The 22,132-nt window shown below is 41.5% G+C and overlaps 1 protein-coding gene across 1 annotated transcript; it reads left to right on the top strand.

Moving 5' to 3' along the window:
* The first annotated feature begins 1,523 nt into the window (after nt 1-1,523).
* Nucleotides 1,524-21,857, top strand: as3mt (arsenite methyltransferase). The gene is made up of 11 exons (XM_063200131.1): nt 1,524-1,774; nt 4,129-4,162; nt 5,192-5,319; nt 6,088-6,238; nt 6,792-6,928; nt 7,877-7,946; nt 8,620-8,701; nt 10,353-10,484; nt 11,203-11,345; nt 16,807-16,929; nt 20,004-21,857. Exons 1-11 carry the CDS (start codon nt 1,608-1,610, stop codon nt 20,106-20,108), a joined length of 1,272 nt encoding a protein of 423 aa, XP_063056201.1. The 5' UTR covers nt 1,524-1,607; the 3' UTR covers nt 20,109-21,857.
* The last annotated feature ends 275 nt before the right edge of the window (nt 21,858-22,132 follow it).

The raw sequence follows: 22,132 nt of genomic DNA, 5'->3' as shown, positions 1-22,132 counted from the left end.
GAAGTCCTTGTCCCTAGATGAGATTAGAATGTATGTAGCGGAAGTTCATTTATCAACCCTCCTCCCAAATCACACCCTGCTAACATCTTTATACTGACTCAAAGGGAAAAAAAGAATGACTTGTTTCTTTTTCCCTAGCTAAAAGTGTTTATTGGAACAGTAAGAGATCCAAATGGCAATAAAATAACTTACAGAAAATGCTTTTAATTTTTATTTTGTTGGTATGATCTCTTTAACATGGTGGTAACCTCGTGTTTCTCTGTATGGTGGACAAAAAAAAGAGGAACACACTACATCGACGCACGCTTTTGTTGTCAATTTATTTTATTTAATGAAGATGGAAGTTGTGTGGTGCATCTGTATGACACAGGTCACCCATGAATGATCTCTGACAATCTGGTCGCCAAAAAGAATGTCAATATGTTTAATAAAGAGTCATTTATTTAAGTCAAAGTCAACCGTCTGCTTTGATTATTTATTTTGTGTGTTTGTGTTCATGTGAAAGAAAAAAAGTGAAAGCCCACCTGGTAAACTCCAACTCCCATTGTCATTGTGACACAGCACTCCAGAGAACACAAGTGTTCACTGCACACAACAAAATTGCATTTTATGCCTCACCCGTACAAGGGGGCAGCCCCAAATGGCGTCCCAAGGCAGCAGTGCGGCAGGACGGTATACCATGATTAGGTTACCTCAGTGATGGAGGAGGATGGGGGAGAGCACTGGTAAATTAGGCTACTCCCCCCATCAACATGGGTCGGGAGTCGAACCGGCAACCTTTGGGCTACAATTCTGACACCCTAACCACTTACCCATGACTGCCCCCATATGAGAGGCAGAAAAGGCCCCCATATGAGAGGCAGAAAAGGCCCCCATATGAGAGGCAGAAAAGGCCTATCATCAAGCCAGTTATATTAAGGACTTGGCTATATTATTTTACAAAGCAACATGCAGTAGGGCTATCTATTGCTTATATATCACTATTATCATATCATGTTCAAATCATGTTCTTATCATCATTGTTGATATTTAGAATTGGATTGGACAATTTGTAGGCCTAATGCCAGAACAGTTCACACAACAACATTTTGTATAAGAACTTTATTGAGAAGATGGTGCAATGAACCTGGAACATGTTGGGGAGTTTGGCCCACTGAAATGTATTGAAATGTGCACAAAGCCTAGGCCTACTTTTAGTGGACTAGCCTAACTGTAGATAGAAACAAAAGCAAAAAATAAAATAAAAAGTTTAGTGACACAATTGTAGCCCAAGGATTGCCAGTTTGATGTCAGGTTGGTGGTGGGAATTTAGAAGTGCTCTCTCCCATCCTTCTCCATGACTGAGGTACCCGGAAGATGGTAGGCTTTCCAATTGTATCTGCCCTATTGTTATTTCCCCTCTCCTTGTAGCCTACTACAGCCGTCACTGAGTCATGGTGAGTACAGTAGGCCTACTTGATTGACTTTGGACCAGGTCTGTCCTTGGGGTCACTGGGCTGGGCTTATGGCTAAGTTCCAATTATGGCAACTGCTCCAATTGCGCGTCGTTTCAGGCTACCCAGTTGCGAGGGTGAGGAATAAAATGAGTTGTGGAGTGCTATGTCACTATGACAATGGGAGTCGGATTAAAATATATAAGCCTACAGTTGGTGGCGGTAATGCGCCAAAATATTGCGAAGTCTGCCATTACACACTATAGAAGAAGAGGAGCTGAAGTCCACCGACGTTTGACAGAAGCTGGGCAGAGGAACATGGCTAGCAAGGCAGAAAACGGGTAAAGACAACGACATTACATTGTAATGTAAATCAGAAAATGAAGTGGTTCGTAACATGCTTCCTACATGTTTTATAGACTGCGCGAAGTTAATTTCACCTCAGAACATTTAATTGCTACATCTAGCTCTGTCAACTTGTTGTTAAACAGGCGGTCGGTTTGGCTTGACGCTTGATAGTTTTAAACTACAAAAGTAACAGTCTATGAATAACATGTATGCAGCATACAGTATACGACGGAAAGAAGCGTTTGTGTAGCCTACAGTAAAGATGTTTTACGCACGACATCTCGACACAAGTCGACACTGCTACTTGACACGCGCGTGCGCTCTTTCAACATGTGTATTGTTTGTTGCAAGTTTTTACACACCTGTGTGCTTGCCCCAAGTAGCTGTAATAAGCTTACAGTCCAGACTGCACAGTGTGTGAATTGTAGCCTACAGCCCCACGCACCGTCCTATATCTTGTGCCACCTTTTGCCATTGGTACTTTCACATCTCCCCAGCACTCACCTAGTGACTTGGCTGTTTATTTACTTGTTCGTTTGTGTGTTTACCAATGCCAAGTGTATCTGCCCTATTGCTACTTCCCCTTCTTGTACTGTGACAGTCTCATGTCACTGAATCATGGTGAGTCACTGCTTGTCTAGAGCTGTACTTGACTGGCTTTGGTCCAGGTCTGGCATTGGGTCACTGGGCTGCTGTTTTGGCAAAGTTCCATTACATTACATTACATGACATTGCACTTAGCTGACACTTTCATTTTATTCAAAGCGACTTACAGTAAACTTAATTACTTTTCAGGGTATTGGTTACAGTCCATGGAGCAATGTGGGGTTAGGTGCCTTGCTTCAGCCATGGATGGAGGTGTAGGGAGAGGTCATGGGGGGATTCAAAACTGCAACCCTATATTAAAAGACCAACTCTCTAACCACTAGGCCAGTGTTTCCCAACCAGGGGTACGTGTACCACTAGGGGTACGCGAGCACACATCAGGGGGTACGCAGAAAGATGTAATAATAGCAAATATATTGATTATAGTCACATTGGGATAGAGGAATAGAGCATGAATGAGGCTGAGGGGGTACTCATCATATGACAAAATGGCTTAGGGGGTACGCAGGACAAAAAAGGTTGGGAAACACTGCACTAGGCCATGGCTGCCCTACATCCATCCATTGTGACTTGACAGCCCTGTTTACATTGGACGTTTAATTCTGAATCAACTCAATTGAACTCAACTGAATAGGAAGTTGGCCCTAATTGTGCTTTGAAAAGATCATGTAAACCTTATTTGAAATTCAAATATACAATTTAAACATGCAACTGTCCCATATGTGATTTGGTTAAATTGTGCCAGGGGGCTGTCTGAGGAACTCAGCCCCGGTGTGAAATGATATCTGGTGTCCCCAATAAGTGGTTATCCTGATGTGAGAAACACAGTGATTGGTCAACACTAATCTAAATTAAGTGAGACATTTACTTAAGACTTCACTAGTTTGCCCTTGAGTGCTTGGTGTACAATATGCGTTAGTGGCATGCTGGCTGGCCTCGGTCCTGGGATGTTTAAAGCGGAGATCATGCGGGATGAGATCCGCTTCCACCCCCATTGTATAGAAGTGTAGCTGGGTGCTCTAGTGAATGGAGGAGTAGGTGGGACAATCCGGAAAGCCTTCACGCAAGACAGGTGAAAGGGAAAGGAGGGGTTTAAATATCTGCGAAGGCGGGAGAAAGTAATGACGGCTGTCAATCACTCGCGGGCTTCCTCCCGAACCATGTTTATATCTAAATAACATAAATCACTGCTGGTTCTGACATCTGTGACATCACTTGTTATGGGAACCATTTATTCTGTAAAACCTAGTGTGATGTACGTGTTCCTGTACAGTTTGTCCCCTAGTTGGCCTCCGTTACGCTGGAAGCACATTAGATCATCTGGCATTATGATGTAGAAAGCAAATCTTTTATTCACTCACGTTTACAATCATCAAACGGGTTTGTTAATATGTTGTAAATGGCAAGTGGTCCTTTACAGAAGGTTAGTGTAGGACCGTTGGTGAGTAGTGGGGGTAGTAGTATGAGCAGGGCTGATGACAGCTTTGGCTGGGCCTGGGATAAAGTCATCTGAAAGGGCCCCCCACCCAATACATTCAATGTAATGAAGACCCAATTATGGGCCCCCAATCTCCCTGGGCCCGGGACAACTGATCCCTTTGTCTCCCCTTGTCAGTTTCCCTGAGTATGAGGCAACAGTTTTGATCGCTTGGCTGGGCTGGGCTTTGATCGTTGGGCTTTGGTCGCCGGCTGTCTCTAAGTTTTTCTGTCTTTCTGTCTGTCTTTTTAACTATTCCATTAGGAAGGAGTACGAGGCAATTCGTGATGATGTGAAGGTAAGGCGTGATTAACATTAAGCTATACAGTCAGCCACACATTATGACTCTGTGTGGGCCCCTGGGCCAGACCGCAAGAAAGCTGGGAAGAATGAATCACATTTCTTTCATCCAACATTTATCAGTTATAAACTGCACACACTGCTATGGCACCACACGTGCTGAGCTGCCATGCTGCATCTGACCTCTAGTGGCGGTCCTACAAAACAGTAAGCTTAATAGTAATATTATTACAACAATCAGAGCTGTTTAAAGTAGAAGTAGAAGTACTCTTACAGATGTAATTACAACACTAGTAGTATGATATTACAAAGTTTAATATAAGGGAGGAAATTATCGATTAATTCATTAATCATCAGTTGATCCCCTTATCAATCGACTTACGTTTAATTGATAAGCTGCGTTTCCCCCCCGACATCTCAATGTTTCTAAAAAAAAAACTACTAAATCTAAAAAATTTAATTAAAAATTGAGATAAAACACCACATTTAAATTAATTCTATTTCGATTATTTAAATCCAAATGTGATTTAAATATTCCCACTATTCACACCCTTCTTCACACACACTTTTCACATGTCCATTTCACCTGGGTCTCTTGTCAGTTGAATTGTCGATTAATTGCGATTAATGTTTTTTAATCGATTAACTCATTGATCGATTAAAGTCGATTAATCGATTAATCGTTTGCAGCCCTAGTTTAATATCATGCCACTAGTGTGTAGATGTAATTACATCTGTAAGAGTACTTCTATTCCTACTTTATACAACTCTGACAACAATATGGTAATTGTGTACAAGTAACACTTTAAAATGACTTTGAACATGTTTTATAGATACTGTAACATGATTGTAGTGATTTTCGCAATGCCATTTTGGGGGCAGGGTTTCGTGATGGGAGTGGGGTTTGGCGACGGTGGGTGCCACCCCCTCTCGTGGTGCCGCCCCCGGACAATTGCCCGATCTGCCCGCCCCTAGGCTAGGACCGCTCCTGCTGACCTCTGACCTATTTGTATCTGACTATTGGTAGGAGTACTATGGGAAGAGGCTGAAGAGCACAGCGGACCTGAAGAGCAACGCCTGTGTGCCCTCTGCTAAGCCCATCCCTGTCCACATCAGAAACGCACTGAAGGAGGTCCACCCTGATGTCATAGCCAGGTGAGACTGATAGGGTTTTCACACCTGGTCCCTTTCAGCCATTTAAGCGAACTCAGACCTGTGACTCAGCATTTTCGGTGCATATGTGAATGCTTCAGAGTGTACCCAGACCCCTTAGAAGTGAACCGTACTGAGACCTTTGTTGATGTGGTCTCAGTACGGTTCGCTTATGAGTTCTGACAAGTTAAATTTGTGACTAGATGTAATCACTTAAGGAGGCCTCTAGTCTAGAGGATACGGTTGGGTGCACTTTACCCCCTCAGAGTAGGCAAAAATTTGAGGGTGAAGCGTCGGTCCAAATCACGTTCTTGTCTGTTGCACTTCACGGAAATGACGGTTACATCATGTTGTCAGAGTTGCGACAACAGCAGTGACTAGATGTAAAATGTATTTTGCTCACAATTTTCAGTACAAAACACCACTAATGATTAAACACAGTAAATGTTAAAACTTCCTATTCTACTCTTCTGACGTCCCGGGCTGTTTTTGCACATCACTTTCCCTTGGTAGACAATATGGCGGCCGTTGAGTGTGAAAAAGTGTACTCTACAACAGACTTAAACCCCTAGCGCAGAGCCTATGTTACAACCGTACTGTCACCAGAATTGTAATGACTATGCCTTAATCTGTTACTTGAGGCTCTCGGTACTGTCATAGCAATATTGTTATGATGTAGTTGAGGATTTTCAGCAAATAGTGAATAGGCCGCCCGGCCAGCTAAGTAGTTCTACTTTGTTACTATACATCTCTGGTCTTGCGGCGCTGCAGGTACTATGGGTGTGGGCTGGTGGTGCCGGAGTGCCTGGAGGACTGCAGAGTGCTGGACCTGGGCAGTGGCACCGGGCGCGACTGCTACATGCTGAGCCGCCTGGTGGGGGAGAAGGGCCACATCACGGGCATTGACATGACCGACGACCAGGTGCGTTGTGATCAGGGGCCCCGTGTATACAAAGACCTCCACGGATTTCCTAGTGGGTCTTTACATAAGCCAAAATCTGATAAAAGATACATTTGCACATACATTTGTAAAAAAATGTATAAAAATGCATAAACAAGTTTTAAAGGGACACTGTCTGAGTTTTTTAGTTGTTTATTTCCAGTAGGCAGCCCAGTCAATAGGCAGCCCAGTTTCAATGAGCAGCATAGTTGCTGTACCTTTTTTGACCATTTCCTGCACAGTGTACTTTTAATGCTGACTCATGTAGTACCTCCGATTTCACACGAAATTGCACTTTGTCACCTTCTGAGGTATGGGCCACCAATAAGGGTCCAGTTGTTCCAAGGTGTAGGTGTAACCTAAACTTAACCTAACAACATAACAATCATTTTGAACATTTTCACCGTGTTGAAATTACCATTGAATATTTTTGTTGTGTATTATAAATGTATTATCCCTGTGTATCATAAAACTAGCGGTCAACCAAGGTCTGTAAAAGTTGACATCTGCTTTGTTTATCGTGTTCTATTTATAGCTGAACGTGGCTCGCAAGTACATAGATTACCACACAGAGAAGTTTGGCCACAAGAAAGCCAACGTGGACTTTGTTCAGGGATACATCGAGGCTCTGCAGGAGGCAGGACTGAAGGAAGGCTCCTTTGATATCATAATGTAAGACCTTATTAAGACTTGCTCACACATTCAATACATAGTTGAATTTCTACTCTATACTGTACATAATAGTTGAATATTTGAAGAGTTCATAGGCAAAACTGTTAGCCTAAGCCCTTTTTGGGAAAAGGTGCCCTCTCCCTATTAAAACCTAAATATCTCAGCCTCTGAAGCACATAAAAACATTCAATAAGTTGCATTTAAAAGCTTGAACCTTCATTTTGCACTGGAATGTGTTCATTCAGCTCTAACCTTCCCACATTGTTAATAAAACAGCTCAAAACTCAAGAACCTGAATGCAGCGTATATGTCGCTCCAGGACATAATGGGTTAATTCACGCCGTTCCACCAGTGGAACACTGTAATAGTCATGAGAAGCTACCCTAGTACTACACTACTATGACCTGACACAGGGCCTTTGGTAATGCAACACGACTTGGTCATTGCCATTCTGGTAACAGCAACTTTATAACGCCATGTCTTAACGGGCTTCTGTGATGAGTTCAGAAAAAGAGGCTGCATTTCTATAAATGTATTCAACTTCAGGAATCAGTCTATCAAATTTTGTTTGAGCCTCACTCGAATTTGATGGTAACATCTAGGTACACTGTAATTGGGTTTTTGATTGTACCGTAATTACTTGGCGAAAATGCTGTTTAAATTTTACATTTCACAGATGTCTGTAATGGTCTTTAGAGGGTTTTGCATCTGAACTCTTACTTTATATCTGTGAATCATTGACCAGGCTTGCATGATACTACTTTTTATTGCACCAATACGTAACAGTTGACTATCACCTCAAGGTTTTTTTTGCATTGATATCTCACATTGCTTATTTACTTGTGTTTACATAAGTATGGCTGATTTCATGATTTCACAAATGCAGTTATTGTTATGAATAAGCTGTGCCTTAACTGAAGATGTTGTGTTGTGTTGGTTGCACTTCAGATCAAACTGTGTGGTGAACCTGTCCCCGGACAAGACCAAGGTCCTGAGAGAAGCCTATCGAGTACTGAAGGTAGAGCAGTGCCATATGTGACTAGTCACAAGAAAACAGTCCACAAGTAGCCCCGGGGGCATGTTGAGTAATTTAAATATTATAATAGTGCAAATTCTGAGTTTTACAACGATTCCTTACACATGAAAATCTGGTAATATCTGATGAATTAATGGCCTTTTGAACGCTTTTTATGTGAACAAGTTAACTCAGAGATATCAGCTCTAAACGTTTTTCTTGCTCATAGAAAAAATACATGATGTTAGCCCTTTCAAAGACATGTTTGCTTTAAATAAACCAATACTGTTTTCTGACGCATTGAGTTGCTTCTTCAAAACCTCAACTTGAACATTCTGCCAAAAAAATGAAAATCACAAAAAAATGAAAACTGTTTTTTTAATGGCAATTTTCTCCATTTCTGTCTGAGACATGTGACTCAGGGTTTGAAACCCAGTCACATATTCACATCAACATACAGCTGCTTACATAGTTTGACCATAAACTCAATAACACTGCATGTACATGCAGTAGGTCTCTCTATTTATTTTCTCATGATGATAACAAATTCAATAGCATGGCAAATAGCACTCTGCTTGAACCGGGAGCCCTATAAAAGTAGGACTTTATCTGAAAGAATGCATGCATGTTTTTGTTACAGCAACTTCTGAATAAAACTCATTTTTTTAAATGTTAGGATGGAGGAGAGCTGTACTTCAGTGACGTGTACAGCAGCAGCAGACTGCCTGAAGACATTACTTCTCACAAGGTGCTGTGGGGTAAGCAAGATGACGCACAGGCAAACACACTGTTATTCCATAATAATCTTCACAAAGTGTATGGGGGGGTATACTAAGAACATGGTTAAGTGATGAACAAGGCTTAGTTAGCCTACAGGAAGTGGTAAACCTGCTAATAGATGTACCTGCAGGCATCATTTACTTAAAATACTCCTTAAAATGAAGACTTCAGGCTCGTATATTAGATGATTTACCTCTACCACAAGGTTAACTTAACCTAGTTTACTACTTAACCAGCTTCTTAGTACACCCCCGCCCCGAGGACCAGAATCTGAGGACAGGTGCTGAATAGTAACTTGCCAAACTAAACAAAGTATAAAATGATAGTTTGGCTTCTCATGGAACTGCATTAACCCTATGTGTATCTCTCTCCATGTGAAGGGCATTGCCTTCCACACTGTACCGACAAGTGTGTTCTTTTCAGTCTGTCTATCTGTCTGTATGTTGTTTTTGTGTGTGTGTGTGTGTGTGTGTGTGTGTGTGTGTGTGTGTGTGTGTGTGTGTGTGTGTGTGTGTGTGTGTGTGTGTGTGTGTGTAATTGCGTGTGTGTGTGTGTGTGTGTGTGTGTGTGTGTGTGTGTGTGTGTGTGTGTGTGTGTGTGTGTAATTGCGTTTGTGCCTTTGTCTGTGTGTGTGTGTGTGTGTGTGTGTGTGTGTGTGTGTGTGTGTGTGTGTGTGTGTGTGTGTGTGTGTGTGTGTGTGTGTGTGTGTGTGTGTACTCGTGTCCGCGCATGCACGAGTGAGTGTGCGTGCATGTGTGTATTACATGTATGTGCTACACATGCATACATAGGCAAGCAGGTGAACTACTGTATGTATTTACAGTATGTCTATGTGTGAAGAAGAGGGTGTAAGGTTATCATTAATATTAGCTTATCACTGAGTAATAAACTAATATTTATTAGTACGACCAAAGTACAGTACCTTTTGTACCTACAAAATTCTGGAAATTCAAAATGGCTGACATGGGGTTAAAGGACCACTTCAGCCATTTTCAATATGCTGTTGTATTGCTCACGTTACCCTTGACTTGTCAGTACCCGGTGATGCCACATTTTTTGGCTACGCACTTTCCAAGATATGAGCTATTCTAATGGGGGCAGCGTTTGTTTACTTTTTTTTTTTTTTAAATGAACATAGGCCTACCCCAAATATTTCCCCAAAAGGTACCGCTGTTTGCTAGTTGTCTGCTGATGTTGTATAACCTTTCGGATGTTTTTGGGAATAAATAAACATGTTTTTTTTTAAAATGTAAACAAAGCGCTGCCCCCATTACAATGACTAAGATCTGGGAAAAGGCTGAAGAAGGAAAAAAAACTCAGGTACTGACAGGGTAATGTGAGCATTACAACCAGAGAGAGTAGAGAGAGAGAGGTTCCATTGGCCCATTGTTTCCTGGTTCTATTATGGCCCCCCTTAGGCAGACCTAGGCAGACCTAAGGACTGTTCTATTCATTGTAGGAGCATTATGACACGGCCCTTTAGGAAGACCGGAACCTGGTCGCGTTAGGTGCCCATAGAAACCTATTATGTTGGCATATCTCTATATACTTAAAGAATCTCTGTTACAACTGCATGTTGAAATTGACTGAACTGGTCCTTTAACTCTGTATTTATGTCTCTATGTGCAGGGGAGTGTCTGGGGGGAGCGCTGTGGTGGGAGGACCTGATCAGCAAGGCCCAGGAGGTGGGCTTCAGCACCCCAAGACTGGTCACCGCCGCCATCATCACCGTGGACAACCCAGAACTGGAGAAGCTACTGGGTAAGGGTTAACTGTAGGGGACTCTCTCTCTCTCTCTCTCTCTCTCTCTCTCTCTCTCTCTCTCTCTCTCTCTCTCTCTCTCTCTCTCTCGCGCTCTCTCTCTCTCTCTCTCGCTCTCACTCACTCACTGTCTCTCACTCACTCACTCACTCACTCACTCGTTTACTCACTCACTCACTCACTCACTCACTCACTCGTTTACTCACTCACTCACTCACTCACTCACTCAGTCACTCAGTCACTCTTTTACTCACTCACTCACTCACTTTCTCCCTCTGTCTTTCTTTCTCGCTCAATCACTCACTAAGTCTCTCTCTCTCTCTTTCTCTCTCTCTCAATCACTCACTAAGTCTCTCTCTCTCTCTCTCTCTCTCTCTCTCTCTCTCTCTCTCTCTCTCTCTCTCTCTCTCTCTCTCTCTCTCTCTCTCTCTCTCTCTCTCCCCCTACCCCTGGCCACTGTAACCCCCAGAGAATCTGCACTATTGCGTAAGGCTTTATTGCACTTGATAGAATCACACCAACAAATAAGGAGAGCAGAGATTTTGATTGTACATCAGAAGAAATGTTTGTCTTGTCTGTATTTATGACACTGGAGGTAATTGATTCCCTTAAAACCAGTTGAGAATCACTGTAGAAAACTTTGAAATGGAGAAGTGACTGGGTAAACCCTTTTTTTAAAGGGTTAAGCTAACTTTTGTTTTTTCAATCACACTTTCAGAGGGGTATAGATTTGTGTCAGCCACGTACCGGCTCTTCAAGGTGCCCAAATGTTCCTCTGAAGAGAAAAGCCTGGTCATATATGACGGCAACATCACAGGCTCAGAGAAGACACTGGAGTTTGATGCTCAGCATACATTTAAGGTATGTCACATTGTCTTTATTTTTTTAAAGATATTTTTTTTGGGTCTTTTTGACTTTGTTTATGATAGGACGGTGAAGGTGCTGGGAGAGAGAGTCAGGGAAGGGCAGGCAAAGGACCCGGGCCGAGAATCGAACCCGAACAACAACAGCAACCTGTAGGCTAGGGGCCCCGGGTCATATTAAACCGGCCCTGGCTGCGGAAAAGTACAGTTGTACTTCTATTGCTTTGGACGAGCATTCGTATATCCTTCATTTGCTTTGTATAGACAAACTCCTGCCCACTCACACATCTGTTTTCAACCTTCTGCTGCCCACACACAGTTTTGCAATAGGACAGCATATGACTGAACGAATAGTACTATAAGTATGGGTTGGCCATTTTAACAGCAACATAATTGTCCACTACAACATTCTGTGTCACTGTTCCCCTTGGCTAGGTGGGCGTAACAACACAGTATTTACAGTGCTAATGACCTTAACTTAGTAATCCAGACGAATTACTGTACCTCTTATTGTCACGACATGTCAAAACTGTTTCCATATGGCCCTGCTGTGGCGGTAGAGCACTGGGTTACTTCGCTGGCGACCCGGGTTCGATTCCGGCCTGGGTCAACTGCCAATCCTTCCCCATCTCTCTCTCCCTACTCATTTCCTGTCTCTCCTCTCCTATCCTGTCAGAAATAAAGGCAAAAAAGCCCTAAAAACATATATTTGAAAAACTGTTTCCATATGTGTAAACCAGGTTAATTAAAGACTGTTTGACAGTAAAAGCATTGTGAATGGGCTAGCGGTACCCTGGGTGCGGGTAAGGCAAGGCTGGACACTTGGAGGTAGAAGGAGGCTCAGGAGGCAAGACGTACAAAAATAGTTGGTGATTTATTTTAAAAATGATTGCAGTTCCATGGGGTGAAATGCAAAATGCAGTCCAAAATGATACTTCAAAAATAATAAAAAAATAATAATAATAAAAATAAACTGAAAAAATGTCCAACAAAAAAATGCAGTGCTATTTGCTATTAGCTTGTAGCCTCTGGTTACTCACAAGCACAAAAACAATAGCATTTAGCAAAAACAGGTCAGCATAGCATTGTACTCACTTTCCAGAATAGCAGCACAGCGTTTAGCTCCTACCCCATCACCCTCTAGAACAGAAATGAGGCCCTGTTCAAATAGGGAACCTCTCAGTTCCGAATCAGAGCTGAGTGGCTCACCCCATTTCCCATTAACAGGTAAGTATATCAAAGAAAAGTTTTTACATAAACAATAAACCCCTCTAAACCAAAATAAACATAATCGCGATTATCCACCACCATAATAATAGAATCATAACAAAATAACAAAAAGAAAATAAACATACAGAAATCTGCGTAATGGACACATCCCCCCCAATGTTCAAAATGCGCGCTCCCACAGTTCCGAGGCTGGAGAGAAAACCCCTCCTCTCCCAGCGCTCGCGCTTCACACGGCAGTTGGTAATGTTTGTGTTCGAGACTATGGGGAAATTAACGGTGGAAAATGTGTGGAAAATGAGACATGGTAGTAGGGCCCTTACTACGTGTCCAAGATGGTGTAAAAGTTACTCTGTGGCAGAAGGGAGAAATGATAAGCGAGTGCGTTTTACTTTCGGGGTTGTGTGTGTGAAAACGCCAAACTGCGAGGCTGTTGCAATGGCGCCGCCTCCAACACTTCCCCGTTTCCCCCCACAAGTCACAAACTTTTCCCAAGTTCACACCAAGCACACAAATATTGTCCACAAGCATTACATTGTCCATTAAGAGTCCTGGTGCATTTCGTGAGTGTATGTGTGCGAGTGTATGCGAGTCAGTAAATATGAATATGAAATTCGCGTTGCGCTTTGCTTGCGCAAACATAACCAAGGCACCTGCGAGAACCTTGCAACCTTGTCAACAGATTCACTGTGCAGGGGTCCCCAACCTTTGTGGGTCTGAGGGCTACCCGAGTGCTACTTGTTTGTTCAAAATTCCTCTACCGATGTCTTGACATCCTTCTCAAATCGCACTATGACTGAATTATATTATAAAATAATTATATATTTTTTAAAAATTATTAAGAAATATTATTGGTTATAAAGAAATACTATCATAAAATAAGAAAAAAGCAAACTGTGCCTTAATCTTGTAGTTGTTGTTACTATTTATTAACATCCTTGGTGGGTACCTCAGAAGCTCCTGGAGGGTTCCCTGGCACCTGTGAGCACGGCGTTGGTGACGCCTACTCTACTGTATGTCAGGATAGCTAGATTATATGGTGAATATGTGGACAGGAAGAGAGCAGTGCACAGAGATGGGCTGTTGCAAAGGTAACTGGCAGTTGGGTTAAGGTCATCATAACCGATATTTGCTCATGTTTCCACACCCATGCAGATTTCTGCTCATTTTTGTGATCGATTCACAAAAAGAAAAGTGTCCTGTATCGAAAACGGTCGACAAAACCATTGCTGGCCTCACCATACAGTACTTGGACTCCTCTGCTGTTCTATGCTGTTGGCAAACCATTTCTGAAATAGAACCAAAAAGAGAAAAGGGAATGCTTCACTGGGTCATGTATCCAATTTGTAAAAAAGGGTGCTCATCAAAAAAACTTGCCAATGAAAAATGCCATGAAAAGATAAAAACAATTTTTGAGGCACTCCTTACTAAAGTTAAAAGCCTTTATTAACCACTGGCTACATGATACATTTCTAAAATAGATTTGATTTTCACAAGTCTCTCCATGCATCTGCATATGCATCTTCAAATGAACAAAACACCCTCATGGCAGCCTACTCAGCTGACCCACTTTGACCTCCTTCTTTAAAAGGATGAATAATACTAAATACAGTGTAAGCAATATATAAATAAATGTTTCTACCTTTTTTTGGCTTTGTAGTTCTGTTCTTGACTCAGCTCTTCAGTTTTGTGTATTGTCTTGGCATTAACCACTCTCTCAGCTTCTTTAGACAGGCTTTTCAGGATTGATATTTATCTTCACCTTCCATTCTGTTCTTGCTGCAGAATATTTTTTTTAGTTAAAGCTACGTTTTGCTGCTCTTTATAGATGACATTCTGTACATCTTTCAATCTGATGTTTTAAACATGCCTACGTTTATTTTTAAAGGTCCTAAGTGATTTTATTGCTTGGGAAGAAAATGAGTGCTCTTTCCATATTTCATACATGTATGTACACACAGTACATCAGCTTCAGCTGTAACATCTTTGGATGACGCGGATAGGAACAATTTCCTGAATGGAAATCGAATCATGCTTGGGGACTCTTTAAGCTTAATCATCTCCTGCAAGACTGGGGAAGGAGGAAATGGAGGGAAAACAATGTGAATACATGCGAATAAGGAACCGTTTTCATTTTTATGTGGATAACTTTTGAACTATTTTGACCGTCAACATGCAGTGGTTATTGGAGATGATATTTTACCAGAAGCCAGACTGACAAAACCGACAGACCATAGAGCCTGAAGTTTATCTGTCTTTACATGGCAACCGTAAACTGTAGAGTCAATGACCCTGATTCAGCGTTTTTGTTATTCCCTGCCATTTCGTCTTGATACAATGGAGCAAAAAATGTGAAAAGGGACAAAAACAATGAACTTACCTCACATAGGCTTAAGTTTCACCAACTTCTTCAACGTTTTATTGTGGTCGGAGGAACTGAATCAAACCAGTTACATCCTTCTGGTTTCATCTCCATTGAACTAGATCACACACACCAGTTGAATCCTACTGGTTTCAACCGTACTGAACTGGTGACTCGTCTTAGTTCAGTAGTTTAATGGTTCTACTGGTATTCTAACTGGGGCAACCAGTATAATTTTTCCAAAACCATTTGACACCAGTTCAAACCAATAGAGACCAGTCCTGAGTCGGACCAGTAGATTTCCAGTTGGATTTTCAACTGGATTTTAAACTAGGGTCCTGAGCTTTGTGGAGCAGGACAAGTAACCCCATTAATCAAAAACATCACGCTAGAGTTACAGATGAACCACGGCACACTGCTTGACTTGACAGACTCTTTAAGTCTCTATAAATCCCGCAGTCACTATTGGACATGTGTTGTGCAGTCACTATTGGAGCTGTGCTGTGAACTTTTTGGGATCGTATAAATGACCTTTTATTCAGACGCTCTCTGCTGGGCAGATCATATTCATGTTTTGCGGGATGTTTTCCAATCCGGCACCCACTGGGCATTGCTGTAACCCAATAGCGATTCACTGTTGATGTGTTGCAATGCACCACACATTGTATATGCTGTGTGATGATCTTTGACATGTTTCCCATCGTTTTATATACACTATGCCAGTGTTTCTCAACCATTGTGATGACGTAACATTAGTATGCTGTAACAGGTTGTCAGTTATGCCATGGGAAATGATTCAGTTTCATTCAATTATTCAGTTTTATTCAATTTCCCTTTAAAACTTTTAAGAACTATGAGAGACTATAAAAAATATTTTTTCTTTGTGTTTATTTGATCCCTATTTGAGACAGTCACCGTAATAAAACTGACTTGAGGCACTTGATGAGAAGGACAATATTATGTTAGTTGGTAGGATGCAGAGTTTCATCAAAAATCGTCCATCAGAGCAAGATATCGCAAAACACGCCCACTCATTGCAAAAGTGTGTGCTCAAGTTGGGTCTCCTAATGGGGCGTTGTCCCCTCCTTCTTCTCTTTTTGAGGTGAGATTCTCCAACTCAGGACTCCGAAGGTCTCCTAACCGAAGGTCTCCTAAAGGGGTGTTCACCCGACATAAAGTGGATACCTGAAAAGAAACAAAATGACGTATCTCTGTAGAATATCTCTGGTTTCATTTTTTGACATTGTCAGTTGGTGGTTTGCCTTGTGATGTCTCTTTATTTGACATCACTGCGTGATGAGGTAATGGAGTCGGGAGCAGAGTGTGTGGTTTTACACCGTGTTGTACTATATACAGTATAATGCTGTATATTGATCCTTCACCTTTCCCACTGTCCCACACTTTTTGAGATTTGTTGCATGGATCAAATTTTAAATGAACACACATAGTATTTCCATCAAAACAATACTTTTGCCTGGCTTTGATAGTTGATGTGTTGACCTTGTGCTATTGTTCATCTTGTGCATAGATTGAATGTTTGGAAAAAATGGCAGCATTTTGCTTTTAGAAAGTCAAAGAATCCGTGCACATCAGTGGCACAGGTGCTGGACCAAACGTAAGATAACTGAAAAGAAAATAAAGGTCCGCAACACTGTGCTCGTTGCATTTTGATGAAGGACGGTTAGTCCGAAACGTCGTGCCATTAAATATTTGGGAGCATTTAACAGTGTTGCGGACCTTTATTTTCTTTTCAGCATTTTGCTTTTAGTCATAAAATTTTCCCAACTTTTTTGGAATACGCTTTGTACAATATATACAATTATGTTCTGCTGGATATTGACCCTTGACCTTTCCCACTGTCCCTCACCAGGTGGATGAGGTGATGGAGGTGAGTGCAGAGCTGGCCAACATCCTGAAGTGCTCCCGGTTTGCCTCCGAGTTCACCTTCCAGCCCACCGGGGGTCCCGGCAGCCCTTGCTGTGCCAAGCCACAGGTACGTACTGTATTACATTTCAATGCCTACAAAACATCAAAACCCCCCAACATGGCTAAATAATGGATATATGGGTGTTCGAACATGGCTGAAAGATTAGCAAAATGGGCCTAAAGAGTGAAATTGGGCCTCCTGAAGGAAGGCTCTAAAAACAGACACGGAGAATTTCAAATCTGGGAAAGTGCAAAGGGAACTGGGGCATTCTTACAAATGATGCGCTTTACTAGTTTTGACCAAAATAGTGTAAAAACACACTTTTCAAGGATTTTGCTAAAATAGCCCATCCACTGCCATTCAAAATTTCAAGCATATTGTGCAACCCTTTAACATTAAACGAATTTGGTAAGATTTTATGCGGGCATTATGTTAATCCAAAGGAACAATTCTGCCAAAGCAGAGCAGGATTTTCAGACGTTGGAGCGTTTGATGCACCCTAATGTCTATGTCCACACCAATGTGTTTTCAATAGGAAATACAGTACGTGACTAGGTCTCAAATGTGTCAACGTTGGACCCATCAGTCATACTATTAGTGGGTAACGCTTAAGAATAACAGTCTAAAAAAAAGCTCTATAAACACTTTGTAAAGTGTGAACTGTAGTCCCCCTACTGTTTGTACACAGATGTGACGTTATTGAGCTGTGTGCGCTTTGTTGGAGCAGAATCGACCATGTACCGCACATTTGTAACGAAACTAGCCAGCTATTTTCCGAAATAAGGAAATGGACGTGGGCACCACCGACACGGGCATTCCCGATGGTGTCCTTTGTTCAGTTGGTACGTTAAATTCCTTGTAACCACAAACATCTCCTATTCCTCTGGAACAGCCTATTCACTCTCGGAATACATGTGTATGTTTGGGATTTCAATTTTTTACAAACATACACGATTCACAACGGCAGGTCTTCTCTCTTTAGCTTCTGCTCTGTCTGTTGGTGTGTGTGTGTGTGTGTGTGTGTATTTGAGTCGACAGTGAGCGCGCAGTCATGATGACGACGTAGTTTCTAAATGGGTCAATTTATCAACAAAACATTTATAAATACTATCTTAACACAGCAGACACAGCACAGCTGCAGTAGTCCTGGACGTTTGTCTACCAAAGAGCAAAAGACATGAAGCCACTGGATAGATAAGAGTCCAACAGGCAAACATATATCAAACCTATCAAAAGGATACAGTTAGTTCATTAATAAAATGTTCATCAAGATTCAACTTCACTTTTTAAGGGATTGTTATTCTAAGGCGTTACCCTATCGTCTACTATCTGTTACCTTTACTATCTGTTATCTCTTGTAGTCAACTAAGCTCAGACCTTGTTAATGTTAAAAGTTTATTACAGGGCCCTACCGCGGCCTAACGGTAGGGCACCCATCTACCATGTGGCTGACCCGGGTTCGATTTCCGGCCCGGGTCCTTTGATGGCCCTTCCCCTTCACCCCATGAAATCAAAAAGACCAACAAACAAACAAAAAATCTTAAAAATAATAATGATAATAAAAAGTGTATTACAGATCCACCAACTAGTTTGTCCTGTCTAGGCCCTGAAACGCGATGGGTTTAGACACTGAGCCGGGAACGGAAGCCATTGGAAAAACGAATGAAAGCAGGCACATTTAGAGGAGTGGGAAATTTGAATTTCTATTTGGAAATTTGAAAGTCTATTTGGTTGGTTGTTGTTGTTGTTTTTGCTGTAATTTTGCAGCAATTTTGCTGTCAACTACTGTGTCTATGCAAGCTTACACGTGAGTGCACGAGGTACCTTTCGCCGTGAGGAATGCAGCAGCAACCCAAATACAACCCCATGGTTCACCCCTTATCAGTGCTCATGGGCACAGAATCCATTCAGACACAAAAGAATGGTTGATTTTAGAGTTTATTTATTTTATATATTTATTTATATATATTTATTTTATTAACCTCTGTCAAGCATGCTGAGTAGATTATTCTCCTCCTCCTCCTCTCAGTCAGTACACATCACACATTCAGATTCAGATTCAGATTCAGATAACTTTATTAGTCCCATCAGAAGGGCAATTCAGTTTGCGGTCCCATTCTCCATCAGTCAATGAATAGATAGTATAAATAAAAAGAGTAGAAAATGAAATACAAAACCTAAAGGAAACAATAAATAAATAAATAGGAAAACAAAAACATGCACATTTTAACACATACATTCAAACACCCTGTCCACATACCCAGGTCAATACTCACAACAAGTAATCAAAACCAAAACGTCATGGAGTGTATGAAGTCACAGATTATTTACTTAAAAAACAAACAAACAAGAACAAACAGTAAAGTTCAGTACCACTGCGAGGCATTTGTGCACACAGTAGTTGCATAGATTTACATATTTTTTCAAATTAAGACACAAGATTGTTTGAGGTAAGATAATTCATTCAAATGCGGGTAGCATGCAAGATCTTACCTAGGAATAAATTAAAATACCCTTTATTTAACAAAGCTATGATGTGATAATACACAGAGGGTTGGTGTAGCTTGGCATATTGGTAGAAGCGTAACGCATTCAATAACAATGGGAAACAGCAGTATTAATGAAATGACGATGAGAGGACATCTTTAATGGAGTGTGTGCCCCACTGGTGTGCTATAATTGTCTTTCCCCAAGGACCTGTCCTCAAATCCATCAGTTAGACTTGTCATTAATGTGTGAAGACACGGCCCCTGTTGTGAGCTTGTCGTTACCAGAATAGCAATGACTAGTAGTAATAATGCTGTGACGTTTTAATGTACTACGCACTAAGAGCTATGTGTCATGTCATCGCAGTGTAGTACTTTGACGGTAAAGCTTTCTCAACCAATAGTGAGGTGCTCTTCAACTGTGCACATACGTAGGCTATTCATTGAGACATGGGCATATATTACCTCCTCATTACGGAGTTGTGCTGCTCTGATTTGCTCTAACTGCTTTCCTCAAATTTGCCAGAACGGTAGTCATGAAGTCACAGATCGTTTCGTAAAAAAAAAAGGTAATAGTAGTGATAATGATCATAATCGCAATAGACTTTGTGCTCCACTCTACTGACGCGCTATAATTGTCTTTCTTTCCCTCAGGCTGTGTCCTCAAATCCTTTCAAGCTGGTGGAGCAGGTGGGCACTGCAACTCCGTCTTCGAACACCGGGGGGTGCTGTAGCTCACAGGAGTCCTGCTGCAAGTGAGGGGACCACCATGCATGGCAGCAACAGTTGACGGACAAGAAGACATTGTAAAAGCAAGAGAGCTTTAATTCAGTCTTATTGATTTGCAATGTATGAAGTTTTATTGATAACTAATCTGCGACACTGTGCTGTGGTATACAGGAGTCGCGCTGCTAGGGACGGAATGATGCAACAGTTTAGGGAGAAGACGTTAAAAAATGTCTTAAATTCAGTGTTCTTGATTTACAAGGTGTGAAATTCAAATAATTATGTTCTGTGACATTTCTGGAAAAAAAGAAATTTTGGATCGCTTAAGCCAATAAGCTTTTGCAGTCTTGGGGACGTATAATAACCTATGTCGTCCACTGTACAGTAAATTACATTACGTCACATAACACTGACGCTTATATCCAAAGTGACTTACAGGTATTGTTTTTCAGGGTACTGGTTACAGTCCCTGGAGCAATGTGGTGTTAGATGCCTTGCTCAAGGGCACTTAAGCCATGGATGGAGGTTTAGGGAAAGGTCAGGTGGGATTTGAACCCACAACCCCCACATTAAAAGAACCCAACTCCCTAACCACTAGACCATAGTTGCCATCCATATATCAATGATGGATGATGAAGTGTTTGAACTCCAACTTACTTAATGTCATGGCAGCCAAACGACAACATAAATAATACAATTACCGACTCCATGAATTGATCCGGCCATGTACGTACTGTAATCGGTCAACAGCTTTTATGATGGCCTAGTAGAACGTCACAGCCACAGATGTGAGCCAGATGTACAACATGATGTCAACTGAGACTAGTAGAGAGATAAGGGTGAAATTAGGGTGTCGGCTTGCAAAATTACACAAATTCTCATTATTGTACAGCACATTGCAGTAAACATATAGTACACACTTGAGTACAACAATCAGCCTTACAGCAGTTCAAATGCATACATACACACACACACACACGTACGCACACACACAGATTAAAAGTCTTGCTAGGGTAGTGTGTTGCACACATAAAAAAAATTAACAAGATACTCAGAAGTCGTGGTTGATTGTCCTGCCTGATGAAGGTCTAAGGACCGAAAGCTTGCAAGTCAAGTAAAGTTTCTTTGCACAAAAATAGACCTGAAGTGTGCGGATTGTCTTATTTTTATACATGATTGTCCTGCATTAAAAAAAAACTTAGTGGAAGAAAAGAATGTCCAAGGTCGTACAAATGCATAGTACACTATGCACCTCGTCCAGCATTTGTTGACTCTATGAACACCTTTGATCAGGGATGAGCATTGTTTTGGCCCAAGGGCCACATTGGTTTTATTAACCAAAGGGCCGAATATCACAGGCAACTTGCCTGTATTCATAATAAGACATAATGTACTGTATGTGCTGACATAGATCCTGGCCATTACGTTCCTTTCCTATAGGCCTACTTATAATGAAATGTATTTAGTTGAATCAAAACAGTGGCCCGTGTATTTGGTTAATGTCAAGCCAACAATATCCCTATATTTGGTGGCCATTATAAGAATGTTTTCAAGAATGGAAATCACTTTGGATTTTAAAACTTTTCTTGTGAAGGCCCTGGGGGTTTCAGAGAGTTCCCCCAAGTATGTCTTTGGTTGTATACTGACTATTTTGCAAGTAATCTGCACTTGATAAACAAGGTGTAAATTACCTCTCCACAATCCTGTGCTTGCCTGCCTTTTATATCTGGAAGTATTATCCGTGAAGCTTTAAATTAATAAAATAAACATGTCTGAACCGCAGCCCTACTATTTTTGACTGTTTTGTGAGATGCTGCTCATCTGTTGATTTGGGGGTCTTAGGTCAGGGAAAAGCTACAGTACACAACAGGTAGAGTAGAGTAACTTTATTAATCCCCAGGGGGAAATTCAGGAGTGGTTACAAAAGAAGGCAAAAATGGTTACAGTACAAATGTGTGGACAGGTAGCCTGTAGATCAGGGGTATTCAATTAAAATCCACAGAGGGCCAGTTTTTCAAATTCCCTCCAGTGATGAGAGGATGTGAAACAAGCAGATA

This window comes from Engraulis encrasicolus, chromosome 1 (assembly GCF_034702125.1).
Source record: "Engraulis encrasicolus isolate BLACKSEA-1 chromosome 1, IST_EnEncr_1.0, whole genome shotgun sequence".
NCBI classification, from domain to species: domain Eukaryota; kingdom Metazoa; phylum Chordata; class Actinopteri; order Clupeiformes; family Engraulidae; genus Engraulis; species Engraulis encrasicolus.
Note: the sequence above shows the minus strand (reverse complement) of the source record. Positions and strands in the feature narration are given on the sequence as shown.